Source organism: Carassius carassius, chromosome 28 (genome assembly GCF_963082965.1).
Source record: "Carassius carassius chromosome 28, fCarCar2.1, whole genome shotgun sequence".
In the NCBI taxonomy this organism is placed as follows: Eukaryota; Metazoa; Chordata; class Actinopteri; order Cypriniformes; family Cyprinidae; genus Carassius; species Carassius carassius.
The window spans coordinates 31,040,389-31,065,882 of NC_081782.1; the positions used below are offsets into that span (position 1 = coordinate 31,040,389).

Consider the following 25,494-nt stretch of genomic DNA (forward strand, 5'->3'; position numbering starts at 1 on the left):
TGAAGCTTGAAATTTAATACATATTTTCATGTCTCTCTTATCGGCGCGTTATCAACCTTTAATCATGGACTAGGAATACATCCAGTGTATCCGGTATTAATATGTGAGCCTCTAGTGGAAGAAAGCTTTTCCAAACTTGCATATTTGTTCTGATAAAAGTAGGATATAATGTTGATAAAAATGCATGGTCAACTTCAATGGTTTAACGCTTTACAGGTTATGTGAAAGTGAGCTCGTACGTCAACGGAAATTATTCAGAGGCATTTTTATCATCTAATATTTTGCAGTTTTATCTGTAGCATTTTATCTGAATGTGCTCATTGTTCAATAACTGGCCATGTGTTATTGTAGTTCTCGCCAAACTCTTCTGTTGTGAAAAGCTATAATATGTACAGGATACAAAATTTTTGTTGACACAGTATTTTTGGTATAACTTTAGTATGTCTCGATAAGTCTTATGTCATGACTTGTCCTAACAGGTGCTGGGTTACCCTACACTGGTGGTAAACTTCCTTATGGTAGGCTACAGTGATGACCTCGATCACATGCATGTGCTGAATACCTTGTGTGTGATGTGTATGAGCTTGCGTGCTGATTCTCGCCTGCTATGCCAAAGGTTATGGTGGTTTCGGTGGAGGTGCTGGACTCCCTGGTGGGAACGTTGGAGCTGGCTCCAAGCCCGGTTATCCAACAGGGACTGGTGTGTTATGTCAGAGCCACCATATTTAAATGATTTATAAAACACTATGGATCTAAAAAAGCATGTAAAGAACACATCATGTTTTAGCTATAGATAGATATTTTTAATTCTCACAAAGATAATGTACTGAATGTTAATGCAAAAATCGAATTTCTTATGTACAGGTGCTGGTCATATAATTAGAATATCATCATAAAGTTGATTTATTTCACTAATTCCATTCAAAAAGTGAAACTTGTATATAATATTCATTCATTACACACAGACTGATATATTTCAAATGGTTATTTCTTTTAATTTTGATGATTATAACTGACAACTAAGGAAAATCCCAAATTCAGTATCTCAGAAAATTAGAATATTACTTAAGACCAATACAAAGAAAGGATTTTTAGAAATCTTGGCCAACTGAAAAGTATAAACATGAAAAGTATAAGCATGTACAGCACTCAATACTTAGTTGGGGCTCCTTTTGCCTGAATTACTGCAGCAATGCGGCGTGGCATGGAGTCGATCAATCTGTGGCACTGCTCAGGTGTTATGAGAGCCCAGGTTGCTCTGATAGTGGCCTTCAGCTCTTCTGCATTCTTGGGTCTGGCATATCACATCTTCCTATTCACAATACCCCATAGATTTTCTATTGGAATAAGGTCAGGCGAGTTTGCTGGCCAATTAAGAACAGGGATACCATGGTCCTTAAACCGGGTACTGGTAGCTTTGGCACTGTGTGCAGGTGCCAAGTCCTGTTGGAAAATGAAATCTGGATCTCCATAAAGTTGGTCAGCAACAGGAAGCATGAATTGCTCTAAAACTTCCTGGTATACAGCTGTGTTAACCTTGGACCTCAGAAAACACAGTGGACCAACACCAGCAGATGACATGGCACCGCAAACCATCACTGACGGTGGAAACTTTACACTGGACCTCAAACAACATGGATTGTGTGCCTCTCCTCTCTTCCTCTAGACTCTGGGACCCTGATTTCCATAGGAAATGCTAAATTTACTTTCATCAGAGAACATAACTTTGGACCACTCAGCAGCAGTCCAGTCCTTTTTGAAGCAAGACACTTCTGACGCTGTCTGTTGTTCAAGAGTGGCTTGACACAAGTAATGCGACTGCTGAAACCCATGTCTTGCATACGTCTTTGTGAAGTGGTTCTTGAAGCACTGACTCCAGCGGCAGTCCACTCTTTGTGAATCTCCCCCACATTTTTGAGTGGGTTTTGTCTCACAATCCTCTCCAGGGTGTGGTTATCCCTGTTGCTTGTACACTTTTCTTTTCTACCACATCTTTTCCTTCCCTTCGCCTCTCTATTAATGTGCTTGGACACAGATCTCTGTGAACAGCCAGCCTCTTTTGCAATGACCTTTTGTGTCTTGCCCTCCTTGTGCAAGGTGTCAATGGTCGTCTTTTGGACAACTGTCAAGTCAGCAGTCTTCCCCATGATTGTGTAGCCTACAGAACTAGACTGAGAGACCATTTAAAGGCAGGTGTTTTGGGTTAATTAACTTATTAGAGTGTGGCACCAGGTGTCTTCAATATTGAACCTTTTCACAATATTCTAATTTTCTGAGATACTGAATTTGGGATTTTCCTTAGTTGTCAGTTATAATCATCAAAATTAAAAGAAATATACATTTGAAATATATCAGTCTGTGTGTAATGAATGAATATAATATACAATTTTCACTTTTTGAATGGAATTAGTGAAATAAATCAACTTTTTGATCATAATCTAATTATATGACCTGCACCTGTATGTAGTCAGATTGTGTGGTGAACTAAAACCCACACATGCTCTTGACTTCATGAGGTTCACCCTAAAAGAGTTGCAAAAATACTGAAATAACTTTCATTTTCCATGGCTGCAAACAGCATGCACATACATGCACTGCAAATAAATGACAAGTAGCTGATCTGCTGTCTCTGTTCATAGGTGTTGGGACTTTAGGGGTATCTGCTGCACAAGCCAAAGCTGCTAAATATGGTAATAATAATTAAATGATTTTGAATTCCACATGCTTTTTCCAAAGAACAAAGAAATAAACATTGTACTTCAGTTGTTTGTGCAAAACTGTGTTGTTGTTTTTTGTTTTCCTAAGAGCTAATATTAGAAGTTCACTGTTTGTGCCAATTTCTTCAGGTACTGGAGCCAGTTTAGGTGGGGCTGGATCTTTTCTGGGTGGTGCTGGTGGACTTTACCCTGGTATGGGAGGTAAGGATGCATTTTCCTTTGAAATCCCCTAAAACCACAATTAACATATATAAATTGTCCATATTGAAATGTAAGTCATTTTCTCAAGTGGCTAGGTTAGTGTCTATATATTTTCTTGTGTGTTGGAGCTGGTTTAGGTGGTGTTGGAGCAGGTGGTGCTGGTGGAGTTTACCCAGGGGCAGGAGGTAAAAAATAATTTTACTAAAGAATGGTTTAGGAGCTGCAATCAGACTCGTTTGTTTAAAGAAAATAATTTACTCACCCATATGCCATTCAAAAGTGTGGAACACAAATGTCCTTTTTTTCCAAAAAACTAAACCAACACAACAACAATTAGGGTTGTTGTTGAGGACAGACCACACTTTTTGTTTGTTAAAAGCTTCAAAATGTAAATCCAACCAATCCGACTAATTTGTCCTGCATCTACTCATTGTGCTGACACTTGAAATGAATTCAAGTATACATTTTTTCCATATGTGCAGTCTCTTTTAAAAATATATAGGAACTTAGAAACTACAAGGAATTTGGAAATAATATAAGCTACCAGAGCAATTATACAATCAAACATTGCATGCAAAGACATGTTGCGATAGGTTTGAGGTCAATGCACATGAGCCATGAGATGTGACATTCAATGGCCTGTGATATTATTGATGTTTTTTGTGTTTTCTATAAGAAAAAATTGGATTTATCCTCTCTGAACAGGTGTGGGTGTTCTTACCCCAGCTCAAGCTAAAGCAGCTAAATATGGTGAGTACACTGACTGCTTATCTTACTTTGTTATGGGTCTCATAACTGACTAATGGGCAATTCAGGCTTGTTGACTGTATTACATAGTAAAGTCAAGTCACATTTATTTATATAGTGCTTTTAACGATACAGTTTGTCAAAGCAACTTTACAGTATCACAATAGGGGGGGAAATGTGTGTAATAATACAAAAGGACAACTGTAAACACTCAATTTGGCTTGGATGGGTTAAATGCAGTGCACCAATTCTGAGTATGAGTTAACACACTTGGTAAATATCGCGACTTTCAGAACAACTACCCATAAAGCACTACAGTAATCTTACCCTGAGGTCATGAACGCATGAATTAACATTTCTGCTTTTGACACTGAGAGCATTTTAATTTAGATATATTTTTGAGATGGAAAAATGTGCTTTTACAAATGCTAGAGACATGGCTTTTGAAGGAAAGATTTTTATCAAATAGCACACCTAGGTTCCTAACTGATCATGAGGAATTAACAGAGCAGCTATCGAGTGTTAGACAATATTCTACAGTAGGTCACTACATGTGGAGGTTTTTGGCCCAAAAATTTATTTTTTGAGAATTTAACAGTAAGAAATTACTAGTCATCCAGTTTTTTGTCAACTATTAATTCTGTTAGTTTTGCAAATTGATATGTTTCTTCAGGCCACAAAGAAATCTAGAGCTGAGTATCATCAGACATAACATGTAAAGCATGAAAAGGTCCTAGTACTGAGCCTTGATGTACTCCATACTGCACTTGTAAATGGTATGATACCTCTTCATTCACTGCTATGAACTGATGATGGTCAGATAAGCATGATTTTAACCATGCCAATGCATTTCCCAGATAATGCTGTGGTAGATATTGTCGATTGCAGCACTACTGAGATCCAGTAGCACTGATACTGTGATACAACCACGTTTGGATGATAAGAGGAGGTCATTTGTAACTCTAATGAGAGCAGCAGGGCTTAATTTGTGCCGGAACAAGCTGGATCCGGATCTGTCTCCTTCAAAATCCGATCTGACACCTCATTTTGGCGGATCCCCTTCCTCCAGGGGTGGCATTTCCGGTGGCCAGAGTATGGCAATTGCCATAACCTAGCCCAGTCAGGTGTGCCATTAAAAACTATCCAAACTTCATATCTCTATTATAATTCATTGTTATTTTAAATCAGAAGGTTTTACAAATATTTAACCAATTATAAGTATTAAAAAGAGCTTGTCAGTAAATTTCGTAACACCATTGGATCCTCAAGCTCTCAGCAAAACCTTGTAACTTCACCCCACCTCCATTCAGATTGATGCGCTACGCACAGCCTGGAGGAGACAGGTCTCACTTCAGCTCCCAGTCCACAATCCACAGTCAAACCAAAAATTATTCAGAGACCAAATATATTTTATTTATTTTTTTACTAGTGGGAGCAGGACACTATAGTTTACTTATGTAAGTGAATACAGCAAAATAAAATAAATGGACCGAGGACTACCAGTAAAAAAAAAAAAAAAAATTGTGACCAAAAATTATTCACATTGACAAATGTACACATTGACCTGACCATGTTTTGCTTAAGTGTTTTTTTTAATTGCTAATGTGACCTTTTACACCACAGACTGAACAAAATTAAGCATTGCTTGGTAATTGGTCAACAAAGAATTGATAGTTGTGTAAATATTGTCATACTAACAGTTGTCAGAATTTTTGGTCAATTGCAATAAATTGCATACCTTTCTATCAAAGTTATATGATATTATCAAAATGAATTTGTTCTGACACAGACACAACTCTGAGTTCTTGTCATATTTTATTACCATTTTCTAAACTATATACTGTGATAATGTGAGAAATGTTGAAGGTGTCTGAATAAATTTTGGTTTGCTATATACAGTATTTCATTTTTACGGTAAAGACTATGCAGTGCTATTTTACATTTGATTATTTGGGTTCTGTACCTGAAGACCTAGAAACCTGAAAAAAAAAAAACTTCAACATTGTGTAAACAGACCAAATAAATAAATAGAACGAACATACAAATTAAACCCTTTCAAACAGAGCCCACTGGTACAACCTGTTAACCCCAACTATGGCCCTGAATACAGCCTCTGGAGCGCGCGTCTACCAAATGGTTTAAAATACTTAAAAGGTGTGCAAATTAAAAATTTCTGTGACAATGCAACAATGACCCGATTAGTCAAGTGACCGTACTGTCAGCTGTCCCGAAATGCAAGTGAAAGTCTTGTCTCATGCAGCAGGTCGCTGTAGTGCAGACAAGATGCGCTGATGTGAAGCGCGCTCTGAGAGAGTTCATGGATTCGAAGGCTGGTTACGAATGTCTGATTTAATCTTATAGATTTATTTTAGTATTCTAACCTACATGCTATATTGAATAAATGCAGGAATTTCCCTCATTATAAACTTGAAAGCTGGAGGAATTATTAAAACCATGCAATATAATTACACATAGTCCCCACAGAAATTTAGGACCTGATTAAATACAACTCTATTACACAGAGATTTGTCAAATAAAATTCCACAACTTTTTCTAAACCTTTTCAGGCCTGGAAATTGTTGTTTTAAAATTGCATGGCATTTCCATGCTATTCATGAACTTACAGACACTTAAAGCAACTGATGCATGTGGTTAATCACTTAAACTGGTCCACCAATGTGATTGTGCGAATGCTCCATTACCTCTCCCTTCTGTAATCACGTGCCGGATCCGCTACCCCTGTTTGTTCCGGGACCTCGCAATTTACGAATTAAGTACTGGAGAGCAGTCTCCGTACTATGATAAATTCTAAATCCGGACTGGAAAACCTCAAAGATACCATTTTTCTCTAGGAAGGTGTCACACCCCTTTTGACGTTTAGTTGTGTTTTTCATCCCTCATGTGTTAACCATGTTTCTGTCTCTCAATCATTAATTATTTCCTTGTGCCCATATTTGGTCATGTTCCTGTTCTTCTTATGTCATTATTAGTTCATCCTCCTCACTTGCCTGTCCCTCACCACCCTGCACCATGGCTAAGGGTGATCTGAGCTCAATGGACTGTTATTGGGATATACAGTACAGACCAAAAGCTTGGACACACCTTCTCATTCAAAGAGTTTTCTTTATTTTCATGACTATGAAAATTGTAGAGTCACACTGAAGGCATCAAGTGCTATTTGACCAAGAAGGAGAGTGATGGGGTGCTGCGCCAGATGACCTGGCATCCACAGTCACCGGACCTGAACCCAATCGAGATGGTTTAGGGGTGAGCTGGACCGCAGACAGAAGGCAAAAGGGCCAACAAGTGCTAAGCATCTCTCGGGGAACTCCTTCAAGACTGTTGGAAGACATTTCAGGTGACTACCTCTTGAAGCTCATCAAGAGAATACCAAGAGTGTGCAAAGCAGTAATCAAAGCAAAAGGTGGCTACTTTGAAGAACCTAGAATATGACATATTTTCAGTTGTTTGTGTTTTTGTTATGTATATAATTCCACATGTTAATTCATAGTTTTGATGCCTTCAGTGTGAATCTACAATTTTCATACTCATGAAAATAAAGAAAACTCTTTGAATGAGAAGGTGTCCAAACTTTTGGTCTGTACTGTATATGCAGACATGCCCCCTCTTCTCTTGCCTTTGTCTAAACCCTCTACCTGCCCTGAAACATCAGTCTGCCATGAACCCTCTGTCGGTCTTGGCTATTGAGGCCGTCTGTGAACTCTCAGCCTGCCCTGAACTGTCTGCCAATAGGACAGCGACTGCTGAGGTCTTTCCCTTGTCCGCCGCGCTCCCGGTGCTGGGAGTCACTATCTGGTGTGTGTGCAGCACACACCATCCTTGAAAAAACGGGGGCTCACAAATTACCACCACCCACCCTTTCCTGTCTCTTCCTGTTAACCCTGCTGCTTCAGCATCTGCCACCGCTGGTTCCTGTCAGCCCCTTTGCTCACTCTCAGCCCACCATTTGTGCACTCGATTCGCCGCAGGTCTGCCAGTCTGCGTCGGGACTGGAGGATCCCTTTTCTCTGCCTCCAGCCTCTGAGTTCTAGACTCCCCCTTGGCTCTGCGAAAAAGCGGTTCCACCATAAATCCTAACTCCCTCCTCTCCACCATGGCATGTCAGTCCACCAGCTCCGCTGGGATGCCTCGTCCCTCCTGCTCCAGCTTGGTCTTTTGTTGAGCATCCCTTGGGACTCCACTCCTCTGGCTGTGCCTCGTCCCTCCGGCTCTATCAGGCTCCTCCTTTCCTCCGGCTCCACATTGGTCCTCAGTCGCTCCGGCTCCACTGCAGCCTTCTGGATTCCTGTCTCTCTAGCCGGAGCCATCTGCTCCTTCTGTGGTCCCCCTGGCTCCTTCCTCTGTCAGATCTGCCCTGGCTACTCATGTGGTCCCCCCTGGCTCCTCCCTCTGTCAGATCTGCCCTGGCTACTCCGGTCTTCTCCCTGGCTCCTCCCTCCATCATATCCACCCTCGCTACTCCTGTCTTCTCCCTGGCTCCTTCCTGCATCATCTCCACCCTGGACTCTGTTCACCATCCTTCTCCTGGGAGTCCATCCTCTGCCCAAACCTCCATCTGTACCGTCTGCCTGCTGGCCTTCCTGCCAGCCCTTTACCAGCACCTGTCATCATCCCACATCCACTCTTTTTTTTTTCCTTCTTCTAAGTCCCTCTCCATCCCTCCATTTGTTGTTCCTGCGGTGTGAGGTCACGTCTTCTGGGAGGGGGGTGAACTGTCACACCCCTTTGGACATTTTATTATGTTTTTCATTCCTCATGTGTTCATTAAGCCTGTTTCTGTCTCTCATTCAGTAGTTAGTTAATTGTGCCCATATTTGGTTATGTTCTTATGTCATTATTGGTTCATCCTCCTCACCTTCCTGTCCCTCATCAAGCTGCCCTTTATTAAGTCAAGTCTGTGCATTCTGTGTTTTGTCCAGTGTTAAAGTTGTGCGTGTGTGACCTGTCTACCTGTCTGAGTGATTATATTAAAGATTATTCTCCTTCTTCGTCTTAATCGTGTGTTTCTCACACCGGACCATGGCAGAAGGAACATAGTTGTAAGGATAATAAATTTTCTAGTATCTTTGATAGAAAAGGGAGATTCAAAATCAGTCTGTAATTCACAAATTATTTTGGGTCAAGTTGTATTTTATTAATAAGAGGCTTAATAATAGACAGTTTTGAGGTTTGGGAACACATCCTAATGACAATGATAAATTTATAATAGTTAGGGTCTATGGCTTCTGGAAGCACCTCTTTTAGAATTCTAGATAGAACAGGATGTAACATGAATGTTGTTGGTTTAGATGAATTAACAAGTTTATACAATTCTTTCTTTCCTATTGTAGAGAATGAGTGGAATTGTTTTCCAGGGGATCTATGGTGCAATGTCAAGTGATGGTTCTACCATATTTGTAACAAGTAGTTAAATTTACAGCTTTAACTATATAGAGTACACATAAGACTAGGTAATGATCTAAGATATCATCGCTGCAGAATTGAAATTCCATTAACATAAATTCCATGTGGCAGTATTAAATCTAGATTATGAGATTATGTCAACCAACAATCTCAATCTGATAGCAAACCTTCTTTCACTAGGTGCTGGTCCTGGTTTTACTGGTATTGGTGGTGTACCAGGCACAGGTGGACTCTTTCCTGGGGCAGGGGGTGAGATAAATTGTGTCCAGTAGTGTTAAATGACAGTCACTTTAATAGAATGATTCACCACTTAAAAATGTTTTGTGTTTTGCCATGTATCAAGGTCCTGGTGCACTCTCCCCTGCTCAGGCAAAAGCTGCTAAATACGGTAGGCATTTATACATATTTAGGATACTTCTTATTCAGATATGCCATGATTATAATTTCTGCTCCTGTGGGGGCCACTGTCCTGCATAGTTTCAATGCAGGTACTGTAGCCTCAACCTCAATTAAACGGACCCGAACAAGCCAGTTGATGACTTTACGATTGCTAGAAAATTACAGGCTGGGTTGGAACTAAACTCTCCAGGACAGTAGTCCTCCAGGAGCAGGACTAAAGAACCCTGACATATAGCATTGGAAATGTCAAACTGAGAGATCATGGCACTACCTTGTTTTAGGTGCAGGAGTAGTTCCTGGTGGAGCTGGGATTGGTTCTGGTGGTGCTGGGATTGTGCCAGGAGTTGGAGGGGTTTATCCTGCAACAAGAGGTTAAAACAACTGTCTATACAAAATATCTAGAAGAACATTAAAACATTATAATGATCTTGGAATCTCAAAACCATTTTTTTTTTCGAAAGGCCTTACTCCTGCTCAAGCTAAAGCAGCTAAATATGGTAACATTTCTTCGTGGTGGGATTTCACAGAGATTTACATAGTTTATTCTAAGACCACATTTATAAAGCAATGTTTAATATATTCTTCCTCAATCTCCTAGGTTTGGGTGGGGCAGCTGGAACTGGTGTTGTTCCTGGTGTTGGAGGACTGTACCCTGGAACTGGAGGTGAGTGGGAAAAAAACAATCAAATCACTTCTTGTGGCACTTAGGAGCCACTTCACAAAATATCCACAGCTGTGTTTCCACTGTCAGGTAAGCAAATGTGCTAGTGTGTGCCAGGGCCAGTCGAGTTTCCACTGTCACTTCCAGGGCTTGACTGTGCCTCGTTGGGGCTTCCTTGGGGTCAAAGGCTGGGGTTTTTTGGCCCGCCAAATACCTTAGGGCCAAAGAGGGCCAACTAAGTGGTCAAGGTGAAAGGTTGTCAAGGTGAAAGTTTGTCTCCGGTAAGCGAGTTGTCAGGTAAGAGTGTCTGCGGCAAGATGCGTATTTCACTGTATTGGATCATGCAAAGGACTTGAACTAAACTGAAAATGGAGAATCGCCAGTACTGGTCTGCGAAAGATACCAGGGCTCTTCTAAGCATATGAGCCGAGGACAATGTACAACGCTAGTTTGACAGCATCTGCAGAAATGAAGACGTAAAAAAATACATCGCTGCTGAATTCGCAAAGTTAAGTATCCAGCGCACTACGGTGCAAGTTTGGGATAAGTTAAAGAAATTGTGGGCACAATATAAAGCCATCAAAACACACACAATGGAAACGCTAGCACACTGTTAGCCATGGATCGCACTGGCCTGACAATGGAAAAGTGGCTCTTGAGTACAACTGTACACTGTGCTTTGTCTTCAGATTTCAGATGTATCTGATTTCACATGTACATGCACCTAAACATCAGTTTTACATTTTGGTAATGCAATCTGCCTATGATGGTGCTTCTTGGTTCCCAAATTGGCCAATATACATACATACTAGATGCCCTCAAGATCAAGTCACTCAGAACTGACTGAATGGATTTAAATAGCCCAGGGATAATTAGTAAATTGGTTTGCTGCTTATTTTATTAAAATGTTTCGAAAAGGTGCACCAGTCGGTGGAGTAGTGGGGGGAGCCGGCGGAATTCCTGGAACATCACCAGGGGCTGGAGGTGAGTTTTACACTACATTTAATATTGCATTTGATGAAACCTACAGTTCATGTCAAAATGCTAAAATGTTGCTAATAATGAAGTGTTAATCTTTTGGACAAAGTTCATTAAATAATAAATATAGAAATAACTTTACAAATTATCTTTTAGTATATCCAGGTGGAGTGAAGCCTCCTAAATATGGTAAGAGCTTTTACAGATTTCAGGTGTAAATGGAATTTAATAATGTAGTGTGGATGAACATGAAAACAAAAAAAGGGGGGGGGGGTTTACCCCCTTGCTTGCAATTCTCTTCCAGTTATTGTTTATAGGTGCGTGACATTTTCCTTCAGACATTGCATGCACAGTACAGGTTTTAGTGGGCTGGGGAGCCTGGACAATAGCAGGAACTTGGTGCTGCGAGCTGCTAGTGTTTTAGTCTTGCAAACGTGTTCTTTGATGTTATATTATATATGAAGACAAAAAACATCATTTGCCATGGTATTTTCAAAAAGATAAGGAGAGTATAACTATATATTAGGGGTGTAACGATACGCTTATTCGTATTGAACCATTCGGTACGAGGCTTTCGGTTCGGTACGCGGTACGCATTATGGACCGAACGGTTCGTTGGACTAATTAATTATATTTGGAAAATAAAAAACAAAGTGAGTGAAGTGACATTCAGCCAAGTATGGTGACCCATACTCGGAATTTGTGCTCTGCGTTTAACCCATCCAAAGTGCACACACACAGAGCAGTGAACACACACACACACACTGTGAGCACACACCCGGAGCAGTGGGCAGCCATTTATGCTGCGGCGCCCGGGGAGCAGTTGGGGGTTCGATGCCTTGCTCAAGGGCACCTAAGTCATGTTATTGAAGGTGGAGAGAGAACTGTACATGCACTCCCCCCACCCACAATTCCTGCCGGCCCAGGACTCGAACTCACAACCTTTCAATTGGGAGTCCGACTCTCTAACCATTAGGCCACGACTTCCCCGTCGTTATATTTGAATTGTCAAATATAATGATATGCGTTCAACCAGGTAGCCCAATAACCCAAACGACGTAACAGGCAACGCCCCTGACACCCCCGAAGAAGAAAAAAACACCAACTTATATGTGTATGTTAGGCTACTCAGTCAGGCGCTCGCTCACTCAGTAATACATGCTGAAGGCTCGTTGCAAAATGGCCAATGTGTTTAACAGACCAGAAATAGAAAATCCTCCAATAACCAACAGGTCTGGTGTTTGGGTGCACTTTGGATTCCCTGTAAGCTATAATGATGATGGCAAGAGAGTGGTGGATAAAAAAAAAAAACGATATGTCACATCTAGGGTACACCAGCGGGAATACTTGAAACATGTCAACTCATTTACGCCGACATCACCTTAGTGTGTCAGTATCTGGGAAAAGACGAAAAACAGGAGAAACATACACGAAACATACAACAAACTATCCCCGCAGCATTTAGACAGACATTTCCAACGGATTCAAACAGGGCAAAAGACATCACCACGGCGATTGAGGCTACATTTACGTTATAGCCGTGGATATGAGACCTTACTATTTACCATTGATTCTATCATCACCATTATAGCTTACAGGGAATCCAAAGTGCACCCAAACACCAGACCTGTTGGTTATTGGAGGATCTTCTATTTCTGGTCTGTTAAACGCATTGGCCATTTTGCAACGAGCCTTCAGCGCGTACTAAGTGAGCGAGCGCCCTCTGTAGTGGAAAACGTAGGTTTTAAGAACATGCTTAATGTAATTGAGCCCCGTTACAATATTCCTTCACGAGCCCATTTCAGACAGACCGTAATTCCTGCTTTGTTCCAAAAAACATAAGCCCTATAGAGAACCAATTGAGTAAAAACACACTCAATATAAAGTTATAGAGTTCCATATAAAAAGTTACATCTTTGTATTTGTTCATAACTACTACAATAATATAACATTTTAATTTTTTTTTATAAGGAGCTGTTTTTGTTTTATACAGTATGCTGCTAAGAAAACACCATAGAAGATGGGTAAAGAATAGCTCCATCATTGTTCAATGTAAAAAAAAAAAAAAACCATACTTTGTTAGTTTTAATAAATAAATTTTTTTTAAAAATCAAGGAAATTTATCTGCCAATTTTTTCTTTTTGCTGTATCTAAAACGTACCGAACCGTACCGAACCGTGAAACCAGTGTATCGTATCAAACCGAACCGTGAATTTTGTGAACCGTTACACCCCTACTATATATATATATATATATATATATATATATATATATATATATATATATATATATATATATATATATATATATATATATATATATATATATATATATATATATATAAATTGTCAGTAGACATGGAGTATTTGAGAGTTAGGTAGTACACTATAAAAATGCTGGGTTAAAAACAACCCAGCTTGGGTTATTTGGCAACCCAGCACTGGATAAATATTGGACAGGACACACATACTGGGTTATTTTGACCTAGCTGGTTGGGTTAAATGTTTTTCCCACCATGCTGGGTTGTTCCATTTAAGTAATTTTTTGTTTAAAAATTATTATATTGCTGGCTTAAAATGGGCTAGAAATTAAAAATCACGCACAGAATTACTAGAATTATTAGGCAACAGCAATAATCAAAATATATTTATTTATTATCAAGCAAGAACACCCACAAGACAAACTGAATTTATCTGGGTGAATACAGCATAGTTTACAATATTACATACATTTAAACTTGTTTAACAAGCATTTTAGAAATTAAAAAAAGCCACATTTAAAAGTAGCATTTTAATTAAGTGTATTTATCTGTACTCTGTAATTGTTTTTTCCGACATAGTGCTAATTCTCTTGCCGGTGTGTTGCCGAAATCTGAGACAGTGAAGGGCTGCTGTTTGCGGGGGAACAGTGAACTTTAGACTGGGGCCTTCCGATTCACTCGTAGCTGAGAGATGACATGATTGACTCCAAAACCTGCCCACAAACAAACAGTACTGAGACTAGAGAACATATTTTAATGTAATATTAAATTACACTTTGTATTATAATAAATAAAATACATTTATGTTATGCAAGTCAAAGGCATTTCCAGCACAAAACAACCACTGCTGACACAGCTGACATCTCGTCCTTATGTTGCGTTGTGTAAAATTATATAATTTACACCACATTAAAGACTTTATAAAGGAAATAAAATGTATACAAATCTTTATTTTCTGGAAATAGTGCACCAAATCAGTGGTGGTGGTGCTGAGAACCACAATCTCCTGTAGGACGCAAAAAGCCCTTTCTGACTGTAACTCAGCAGCTGCATTGTTTCATCTGAGACAGGCTCAACCAGCGATTAGTTCTAAAAAAATAACCCAGTTTAAAAAAATTACCCAAGCAGAACCCAGCATTTGGGTAAAATAAATAACCCAGAAGTAGTTTTATTCTAAAATAGCACTTTCAGATTACTTATACTGCACATCTTTGTAATTAATTAATACAAATCTAAAGAAATGTATTGATACTGCTTGGCTGCACATCATGTCTGTAGGAGGGGCCGGTGTTGTCCCAGGCTACGGTTCTGTTGCTGGGCTCGGAGGAGTTCCTGGAGCTGTGCCTGGGGCTGGAGGTCTGTATATGTTCAACTGTCTCCATTTCTCACAAATGTTGATTGTCAGTTAAGCTAATTTTGTTTCTCATGATAGTTTGTGTTGATGTTTAGAAATAGTGATAAATGTTTTTAGGGCTAGGAACTGGTGCGAAACCCCCTAAATATGGTATGGGTCTGACTTTTTTCTATGATTTTAGGTGCATTGGTAATGCTACAGTATGTAAAATAAATCCAACTATTCATGCTTTTTATTTTGCCATTTGCACTGGAATTTTGTTATAGAGCTTTGTGTTTATATAACAATAAATGTCTTATTAAGATGTACTTAAATACAGGATTGTTGGTAGGGTATTGTACAGTCAAAGATTATGCTATTGTGTCCTCAGGAGTGCCTGGAGGAACAGGTTTGGGGGTTCCCGGAGGAGTTCCAGGAGGAGTACCAATAACTGGAGCAGGAGGTATCACTGATTCATTCTGCATAAAAGCATGAGGAAATGCAAAAGGCAAAATATTAGATTACATTTTAGATATGTTGATTCTTTTAAACCTCTTTTTGAAATTTGGGATTAAAATGCATCAACATTTTCCTTTTTTTTCTTTTTGCTCAACTGTTCATATTTCTGTTTAAGGATACCCTACTGGTGCCAAGGCTCTAAAATATGGTATATGTATTAATTGATTATATATAGATCTATAGATATAAGCAAGATAGAGTATATGTATGCGTGTATGCATGTATGTATGTATGTATGTATGTTTATATTTATATCTCTTAGTGACCTTGAAAATACTCCTCTAAATACAAATTCTTTGTCTAGGTTTGGGTGCTGGTGGTGGTTTACCAGGTGGGACTGGTGTTGTGCCTGGAACAGGTAAGCAAAAATGCCTGTCAATGAGCTGGGGTGCGTTCTCCGAAACTACCTTAACGCTACGTTGTTCTTAAGTTGTACCTTAAGTAGTACCTTATCGTTAATACGTGGTTTCCGAAACCTTCTTAGTTAAGTATACCTTCTGTAAGTCATGCGTTCGTAAGGTTGGTCTGGAACGCTCTTAGCTATACCTTATCGCTGCTGACGGTTCATACCGCTAGTGGCCACCACTACGCAAAAATATTTTTTACATCGTAGTTTAATTACACATAGAAAATTGTATATGAACATTTAATATAAAATCTGATTTAGTATTAAAATTACATTTTTACTTTAAAATTATACACATAAAATACTTAAGTTGTTATAGCCTACACCCAGTGTATGGAAGTGTTTTCATTAATAAAGTTTCCATACACTAATGGTTGTTAGCTTTTTTAATTACTATCCTAAGGCACATCAGCTGGCGAACCATTTGACAGAAAAGGCTTAGGAGTCTATATAAAGAAAGATGAGTTTACACAAACTTTATAGCTATGGCAGCGCTGGCAAAATCGTGCCATTTTTTACGGATCACGTCCCACTGTCTCAATGGGCAGGAACCAGACGCTGCCAATTTCATGTCTATGCTTTCCCAGAGTTCTTTTTTTTTTTTTGTTGGAGACCGTTGTGCGGAAACTACCGAATAATACACCTTTGTGGTGTTCCGCCTCATCCATTGGCCGGCAGCCATATCACCCTGGAGCCCAAGACCGGTTTCCCACTGAAGCTAAGCAGGGCTGAGCCTGGTCAGTACCTGGATGGGAGACCTCCTGAGAAAACTATGTTGCTGCTGGAAAAGGTGCTAGTGAGACCAGCAGGGGGTGCTCACCCTGTGGTCTGTGTGGGTCCTAGCGCCCCAGTGTAATGATGGGGACACTATACTGTCAACAAGCACCGTCCTTCGGATGAGACGTTAAACCGAGGTCCTGACTCTCTGTGGTCATTAAAAAATCCCAGGATGTCTTTCGAAAAGAGTAGAGGTGTGACCTCGGCATCCTGGCTAAATTCGCCCATTGGCCTCTGACCATCATGGCCTCCTAACAATCCCCATATCTGCTGATCGGCTTCATCACTCTGTCTCCTCTCCACCAGTAAGCTGGTGTGTGGTGAGTGTTCTGGCGCACTATGGCTGCCGTCGCATCATCCAGGTGGATGCTGCACACTGGTGGTGGATGAGGAGATACCCCCAGACTATGTAAAGCGCTTTGAGTGCCTAGAAAAGCGCTATATAAATGTAATGAATTATTATTATTATTATTAATCCAGCAGTATAGACATTTCACCAGCAGTGAAGCTGGGCGATCTCTTTTTGCAGACTTTTTTCCCCGACATAGTGAATGTCGGTATGTCTCTCATGTTTGCGCTTTTATTGAGGAAATCATCCAATTACACAAATGAGCGATTTACGCCAATAATGTGATACGGCTGGTGGATAATCAGCATACGTTGGGGAGAACATTAACACACTTATGGTCGTGAGGGTTTGGGATTGTACACTTGCTAAATTATAAACACATACACATATTTATTTCTGCATGTACTTATTTCAATAAGCCCCGATAAATGCAGTTTGTACTATTTCTAAAACGCTTCTTTATAAAGAACATTGTTTTCTCAATACTTTACCTATACCGCTGTGAAGGAAAGAGCGCACAATCGATCATCGAGGCGTCGATATCAACCTATTCAGCACCTCCACCATGGACAGCAACTGCTAAGGTCGAACTTAAGAAGGTTTACCTTAAGCAACATCCTAAGGTATAGTTCGGAGAACACACGTAGCAAAGGTATACCTGTAGTTAAGGTGTACCTTTTGAGTATTCGTAGCGCGCTAAGAGACAACGTTATCGGAGAACGCACCCCAGAGCTATAGTGACTATAACAGCTGTTCCTATTGTGAGTAAATATGCTTTTTTAAACAAAAGACATCATTGATTTTGAATTTAGTTAATCAACAGTGTTTTCATTTAGAGACTGCTTGGATTTCTTTCTTTCTTTCTTTCTTTCTTTCTTTCTTTTTCTTCAGTATTAAACATTTTTCTGTTTTATATTTGAAGAATCTGTTGCAACCCCAAATCAAAAAGCCTGTTAAGTTACTTTCGTCTTTGAAGACATAAATCCATTTTTGTACTGTAAACATGTTCCTTGAAACAGATTGGTTTCGAATGTTTGAAAATGTTTAGAAATGTAGCTCATGTTCAATGGACTGAAACCATGACCAAGCATGTTTGTCTTAATATGTTGCTTTACTCGAAATAAGCTTGCTGTTGTGAAAGTACTGGCAACACTTATTATTTTGTAGTCTTCTGAATGGAACTGGGGCCAGACCCCTAAATATGGTGTATATAAAAAAAATTAATAAAATAAAACACCCCTGATTATTAGGTTTAGGTATAACTAACTGACCTTCTTAACTATACAGACATGCAAATCAGCACTATTTGTTTAGGTCTGTGGAATGTTTGTGATTTCTAATCCGCAAATTAGACATTAGGAATTACATTAAGTGGAAACTGTCACGCCCCTGGACTGTTTGTTGTGCTCTGTGACCAGTTTCCTTCCCATGTGTTCCGCTTCCCTGTTAATTAGTCATTCCATGCACCTGTGTTCCCCTGATTGTTAATTTGATTCCTGATGTGTCTCCTAGGTCCCTTGCTATATTGTGATCAAAAGCCCTTGTCCATTCAGTTCATGTTTGTTGTAAATTGTATGTGTTATTTCTTGGAAATTTTTGATTAAAAGTCATCCCTATGTTCCTGTGTGTAAACCTTTGCTTGTTGGATTAAAGTATCAGTTTAAGTAGTCTCCTCACCCCCACCCCCCCCCCCCCCCCCCAATTAAGTGAGGCAGAAATAAAGTAAAACTGAAGCAGTATAAGCAAACTATAGTTCTGCTGCAGGCGTGTGAGATGGTTTGTTGACTACCTTTGTCGGCTGACTAGTAAAAATTGGTATACATGCATATCCTAGAAAAGAAATTACATAGATAAGAGATTTGGAAATGGTTTATCAATAAACTTGATAAAGTTTTGTTTACTAACATTTTCCAATAATTTGTGTGTGTGTGTGTGTGTGTGTGTGTGTGTGTGTGTGTGTGTGTGTGTGTGTGCCAGTTAGAGAATGGACCTTTTTCAAAGAGTCTATGACTGCATAAAATATGAAATCAGATAATTCTGCTGAACACGTTTTCATTTTCACTCCAAAACATGTGGCACTTTAATGCCCTGCAACATTTAATTATATTTCATTGCTCCAGAAGTTATGATTGCATGTCCTTCCTTGTGTTATTGTTGTCATCAGGTTTGGGTGGAGCTGGTGGAGTCCCAAGTGGAGTTGGAATAGGAACTGGATATGGAGGTAAATTATTACATTTCCAAATATTCAGCAGGTACAGTACAATATTAACCCTGATTAAACAGCAACATGATGTGATGTAATTCTTGCTGTGTTCTAAACTTGTTAGTAGCTATCTAGCAGAGGCTTGACTTAGACCGAGAATGGCATCCCATGTAGTGAGAGACATGCAGCCTCTCTATATATTGGTGTTCCTGTAGCTCAAGTGGTGACGCACTGCGTTAGCAAGTGCAAGGTTGGGGGTTCAAATCCCAAGGAACACATGTTTGGAGAAAATTGTTAGCTTGAATGCAATGTAAGTCGCTTTGGATAAAAGTGTCTGCTAAATGCATAAATTTAATATATTGTTGATGAGCCTAGATGAACAATGATGGTGTTGCACTGGACTTGCCAGGAAGACCAGAAGCTTCAACTGGAGTTGGTGTCGTTGGAGCACTAGTTAAAGTCCCGATATACTTCAAAATAAATCGAAGCATGAACTGATATGACGTAATTTCAAATGAAATCAGGCTGAAAAGAAATTAGTTTTGAGTACATTTAGGCATTTTAAAACAGCTGACCAAAGCAAACTTTTTGGGGTGTTTTTTTTTTTTCCGGCTCCTAAACACCTTTGAGCTTCCATTGGTCCGTGGCGATCTTCTTTGACGTGCAATATTTTTTTTTCCAGGTTGTTTATCATTCAATGGAAAGCAGGTGGCAAGAGAACATCATTTCAAAGTCACTAGCAACATAAATACACTCTGTTGAATAGCTGAGTTACCACATATATATCCACACTTGTATGATAGCTGGTGGAGACACTTTAAAGATTCCGAGAAAGCATTTAATTCCTAGAATTATGCAAAACGCGATGTAGAGGAACATCAGATGCAAGTTTTTCAAAGCCATGAAAAGAATGAAAGGAAAGAGTAAAGATAAAAGGAATATACGAATATACAATACCTTTGTTTTTATCAAATCATGACACCACATAAAATTTAAAAAGGAGTAATTATTTATCCAGTTTAATAAAATAAATTAACATTTAATAAAGTAACGAACTGACTCCAATATACTTTTTTCCACATCATGCTAAAGTTTTCAGACTATGAGCCATTCACACTTCCCATAAAGGACTGATTATGGAAATAGGAAGGTTCTTTTGTATTGCAAACTTGACTCTGAACTGCTGCTAATCATTATTCTTTTGTCTATAATCTGACCATTGGTACCGGTCTCACACCTAGATAGCCCATCATTGTCTCTTTACTGTGTTTAGGGCATACACGCAAGCGCTGCAAGTCTTGTTTACGTTAATCTACTAGTATACAGCCTACGTTGCTTAGCCTTTTCAAACTTATTTTTGCCCCCAAATGAAGAACGAAAACAAACTTTGTGTGAAGTATATCGGGGCCTTTAGAGGTGTAGTTGAATCCAGGCTGAGGCAAGTAAAGATGACATCACTTTGTGATCATAAGACTGCATGTCTTTATCTTTTGAGTAAATCAGTGGAAGAAAGAAAAAATCTACCTGGATGATATGTGCCAGTGTAGTTGTGTATATCAAGAAGTGGAGGGGGCTAAGAACCAGACCCTGAGGTACACCATTCGTTAACTGATGCGACTAAGAAACTCCTTCACTCTAAGATATTCTGAAAAGATAAACATATTAGGTACAACAGAACTCAAACCAGCAGAGTTCAATTCCCATGATGTTCAGACAGTAGTGAAGAACTGGTCCCAGATAGATCCAGCAGAAATATGTGGATGATTTCTCACCAGTAACAGAATGATTGATAGATTTTCTCAGATGTGTATTTGCATAGATGCTTTTTACCCAAAGTAAAAGCAGATTTCATATTTTCACAGGATATGGGACTGGGGCAAAACCACCTAAATATGGTAAATTATTTTCATTTTTTATAGCAAATAGGAGTTTTAATATATTGAATAATATATTTCCTGTTGACTTCAGTTCCAGCCCTGCTCCAACAAGCCTGACAGTTATTTTCCAATAATCCTGAACACCCTGATTAACTAATTTAGGTGTGTTCAACAGGGTTGGCACTAAACTCTTGCCCACCCCTGCTCTAAACTGAAATAAAAGTTGGCATGAAATGAAAATTTGCCATATCTGTTTTCCAAATGCAATTTAAAGACCTCATTATGAATGATTGACATATTCTCAAATTAAAAACAAAATTGATTTATTTTTAATCAAAATGTCATAACTCAAATCCAGACCCATCAATCTGAACATTTGTTATGTCTTTGTTAATGAACAACTGATTCTGATCATCATCTCATTAGGAGAGAGTTTCATGAACTGAACTGAATGTGTCAGATAAAAAAGACATTAAAAAATGTGTAGAGCAGTAGGTTCCTAGGACCAGGATTTGAGAACCACTATCTTAACTGGAAATCAACAATCTTCTCTCTAGCGAAGTATGCAGGATTTCTCATAAACGCCAATCCTGCAAGCTCTCATCTCTTTCAACCCAATTTTATTTTTATTTTGTTTATTTTTATTTTTTGAGATCCACACTCACAACACAACATCCAGTCAACAACCAAGGCATATAACCAAACCATGATTTATTTTACCATCACTACTCTTGGATGTGCATTACACAAATACAGATCTGTCACTATTTCTGTTCTGTTTCTTCATTATTTTAATGACAAATCTCATCCATGGGCAGGTGTACCAGGTGGAGTACCAGGTGGGGTACCAGGTGGGGTACCTGGTGGGGTACCTGGAGGTGTTCCTGGAGGTATTTTTATTATATATATATATATATACAGTATCGCCATTTATTCAAGATATATTTTGATTAAAATTACAGTTCACTTGTGCTTAAATCCTAAAAGTCTTTGACTGAATTCCCATAACAATCAAGTAAGCATTATAAATCATAAATTGTGATCTAAAAGATTCATTCTCTAAAATGATTTTACGGTATTGCAGGGTATCCAGCAGGAGTTAAACCTCCGAAATATGGTGAGAAAATATTGTATGTCTACCTAAAAAGTTATTTTAATATATATGTTTTTTTTTATTTAGGTTTTTTATACTTATTATATATTTACGCCAAAACAAATGAATAGGACTTTTGAAAAATGTCTAAAATCATATTCACTCTAGGTGTGTACAGCCTACTCATGATATAAATACATGAGTAGTTTAGGACACTGCCTATTAAGAGCAAATTAAAATGGTTAAAACTTATTTCATATTAAACTATGTAGATATGCAAGTAACCATTCGTGAGAATATACCCGTTACATAATGTCAATAGCTTTATTAAAGTATTTTTATGAAATTCAATAAATTAATTTCATTATAGAAAAAAAAGTTTGTTGACTAGCAAAATTCTAAATATTTAATAGAAAATACTGACCATTCTTTTTGATTACAATAAAATTATGATAACACTTTAGATTATGGAACATAATTTACTAAGTAGTCGTTTATTAGCATGTATATTACTTGCATATTGACTCTTTATTAGTAGCTATAAAGCACGTTAATGCATGACCATATTCTAATTCCCTTAAACCTACCCCATACCTAAACAATACATTACTTATGATCGTCAGTATGCAGAAAAATTAAAAGTTTATTGAGGGAAAATTCTTAATAGTGCATACTGTATGTATCCCCAAATCTAAAGTGTTACCAAAATTACTAGTCATGGCAGCTGCATGTACATTTTTTCAAAAGAATCATAATAAACTGTAGAAAAAGAGATGTTAGTGCAAACTATGAGGTAATGATATGAATGGTGACATGGGTTGCCTGCAGGAGGTGCAGGTACAGTACCTGGTGCAGCAGGAGCACCACTGCCTGGAACTGGGACGGGACTGATACCAGGAGCTGGGGTTGGAGGTACTTGGTTCAACTGACCAACAAACATGTCACTATCAGTGTGAGATAATAATCACCAGCAATCAATAAAACTCCATTCAATCTTTTCAGGATATCCTGGGGGAGTCAAACCTCCTAAAACTGGTACAGTAGTTTATATATATTAGCTTCATACATTTCTTAACAGGCTTATCTATCTAAACCTGTGTTTACCTGCCTTTTAAGAGGGTAAAGATGCATAATGGATTCGACCTGATGCACTTCTTCCCATTGTTTGCTAGGCGCTGGGATCACTGGAACTGGAATAGCAGCTCCTGGAGCAACACCTGGTGGTGACTTGGTGGTTGTACCGGGCGGCACTGGCATCGGTGTTCCTGGAGGTACTGGTCTGCCCTTTGCACCAAGTGGAAAACCAGGTACAACAAATAGGCTTAATCCACCAAATACCTGGAAAGCACCTAGTATGTCATGCTTGATTTCAGCTAATGTATTTGTTCCACAGCAAAGCTTCCAACGCTGGCTCCTGGAGGGACTGCTGTACCGGGTAAGTGCAAAACTGATTCTGTTTGATAAATGAGCAATCTCTATGTACTATTAATTGCAATTCAGTTTGTTGCCAAAGAAAGAAAGTAGTTGCTCATTCAAATAATGTAGAGATTTTTGCAACAGTTTTCTGCAAACAGTTACAGTACAGACAAATAATGGTGATTGAATAGGGGTCAGTTCTTTCAAAATCAAGCATATCCAATTATTTCATAGACGAAACCTTTAATGAAATAAAGAAATACACATTTACTCAGTCACATCCTCTTAAAATGTGCCTTATACAAAATGTTACATATGTAACCCTGGTTCCCTGAATAGAGAACAAGATGCTGCATCATGCGATAACACTATGGGGAATGCCCTCGGCATAATCGTGTCTGAAGAATGTGTGCAATCACATCAAGAGGTCAGCTGACATAGTGCACTGCATCACCTACACCATAAAAGGCCATCTCAAACATCACGTCTTCAGATTATCTGATGGAAGATGCACAGGCCTGCCTGAAGTATGACAGTGAGACTCAGCATCTCATTCCCTACTCAGGAAATAGGAATTCAACATTGCATCAGGAGTTGACACCAGTGGCAACTGTGTACCAATTATTCCATTCTGCAAAAAAGACTTGATAATTACAGACAAGTGTATTGGAGCAGATCCTTAGGAACAGGATTCAGTACACCTGCCCTAGGACAATCATCCGACACTGACTCTTGAGGATCAAAGAGGGTCCAATATTTCTAGGATAGGTCCAAGAAGGAGTTCCCGCTGGTCAGAAAGGCCTCAACTACCTGATCCCATGTAAACCATGGGAAATTAGGGAGTATCTCCCCAATAAAATGCTGTTGATCTGCACATGCGGAAAGTTTCTCTTGGAGGAATTCCAGGCAGTGGACTTAATCCAAATGACGCTGCTTACACTATGATGCGAAATACTTCAGAAAATACACTTTCGTAGTAGAGGGAGCTTTAACAATAAAAAAATAGACTAGACTAGAATTTAATATGGGGTTTACCACCAAAGGCCAAACTCATAACTTTAACTGTTCAGGCTAGGGAATTGAAATAAGCCCTGCAGTTGAGGCTGGAATCTCCCCTGGAGGGCCTACCAGGAGGAACGTTAGGTCTGAGAACCATTCTCAGGCTGGCCAACACAGGGCTATAAGCAATAGACCTACTCCATTCTGTCTTACATGTACTGGATCTCCCAGGAGCAGTACAATCATGGAAAAGCATAGAGAATAGCGGCTACAGAAGCTGGACTCGTCTGCTCAAAGGGATCTTTTGATTCTTTTGATAAAAACTGTGCCTCCCAAACATTTACAAAACTGTGTTTTAAACCCCTCTAACAACCACATACAACAGTGGTGTTTTGCAAGGAATAATAAAAAACTCAACTACAATCTGCTGCCTTCCAATGCACTAGATGTGGCAGGTTTAGCCAAACACTGGGAGAATGAGCATCCCAATGGGTCCCCCATTGATCGGCCAGTACATCTGGTAATCTACTTGTTGGCATGGAGGGCAAGGTCCGCAGGCTGACGTAGGTCTTTACCTGCCTCAGGGGTTCAGCCCACACCTCCATCTGTTTCTATGAGCAATTCCACCACAGTGTGCAGGGATGCAATAGCCTAACCAGCCACGACATAGGCTTTACCAACGCATCTAGATGTAGCTCTACACTGTCTGGATGGTAATAACCGTCATCTCCAGGACTATTGCTGAGGCAGGTGAGAGATCGCTATAACGATAGATAGCTTGTTTCCTTCATCCCACAATGCACCCTGTTATGGCAGCGGCCTCTGCCTCCGCTTGCCTCTGAGCTAGTCATCTCTATGCTGCTTGTCTTTAAACTGCAAGGGTTGAAGGTGGAACATGTTGTTTCTTGGCAGGACCAACACCTATTGTAGCAAATGGTAAGGTCATTGAGCCCAGTAAGATCTACTGTGGCATGTAAAAATGTCTTGTCTAAATGTAGTAGAACTCGTTACCATTAAACTTTAATGCTTCGTTTTCCCTTTAACCTTTGCTGCTATCTGCGCTTGCGATTGCCAATCTGTATTTTCTAAGATCTGTTACTGACACTCTGTACCTGTAGCATGATTTTTCTCTGTA

At 39.3% G+C, this 25,494-nt stretch overlaps 1 protein-coding gene across 1 annotated transcript in view; it reads left to right on the forward strand.

Annotated features, from left to right (window-relative positions):
* Nucleotides 1-24,473, forward strand: part of LOC132108328 (elastin-like) — a 66,621-nt gene extending 42,148 nt beyond the window's left edge. The window contains exons 14-39 of the mRNA XM_059515032.1: nucleotides 480-518; nucleotides 617-700; nucleotides 2,640-2,690; nucleotides 2,847-2,918; nucleotides 3,047-3,103; nucleotides 3,624-3,668; nucleotides 9,270-9,338; nucleotides 9,433-9,477; nucleotides 9,770-9,859; nucleotides 9,902-9,985; nucleotides 10,087-10,152; nucleotides 11,068-11,133; nucleotides 11,284-11,316; nucleotides 14,666-14,743; nucleotides 14,859-14,891; nucleotides 15,112-15,183; nucleotides 15,355-15,387; nucleotides 15,544-15,597; nucleotides 18,936-18,992; nucleotides 20,837-20,869; nucleotides 21,670-21,741; nucleotides 21,936-21,968; nucleotides 22,773-22,856; nucleotides 22,947-22,979; nucleotides 23,117-23,251; nucleotides 23,338-24,473. Coding sequence (XP_059371015.1) covers nucleotides 480-518; nucleotides 617-700; nucleotides 2,640-2,690; nucleotides 2,847-2,918; nucleotides 3,047-3,103; nucleotides 3,624-3,668; nucleotides 9,270-9,338; nucleotides 9,433-9,477; nucleotides 9,770-9,859; nucleotides 9,902-9,985; nucleotides 10,087-10,152; nucleotides 11,068-11,133; nucleotides 11,284-11,316; nucleotides 14,666-14,743; nucleotides 14,859-14,891; nucleotides 15,112-15,183; nucleotides 15,355-15,387; nucleotides 15,544-15,597; nucleotides 18,936-18,992; nucleotides 20,837-20,869; nucleotides 21,670-21,741; nucleotides 21,936-21,968; nucleotides 22,773-22,856; nucleotides 22,947-22,979; nucleotides 23,117-23,251; nucleotides 23,338-23,405 — 1,586 coding nt within the window. The 3' untranslated portion in view covers nucleotides 23,406-24,473. The remainder of the gene's footprint in view (nucleotides 1-479; nucleotides 519-616; nucleotides 701-2,639; nucleotides 2,691-2,846; nucleotides 2,919-3,046; nucleotides 3,104-3,623; nucleotides 3,669-9,269; nucleotides 9,339-9,432; nucleotides 9,478-9,769; nucleotides 9,860-9,901; nucleotides 9,986-10,086; nucleotides 10,153-11,067; nucleotides 11,134-11,283; nucleotides 11,317-14,665; nucleotides 14,744-14,858; nucleotides 14,892-15,111; nucleotides 15,184-15,354; nucleotides 15,388-15,543; nucleotides 15,598-18,935; nucleotides 18,993-20,836; nucleotides 20,870-21,669; nucleotides 21,742-21,935; nucleotides 21,969-22,772; nucleotides 22,857-22,946; nucleotides 22,980-23,116; nucleotides 23,252-23,337) is intronic.
* Nucleotides 24,474-25,494: the final 1,021 nt, after the last annotated feature.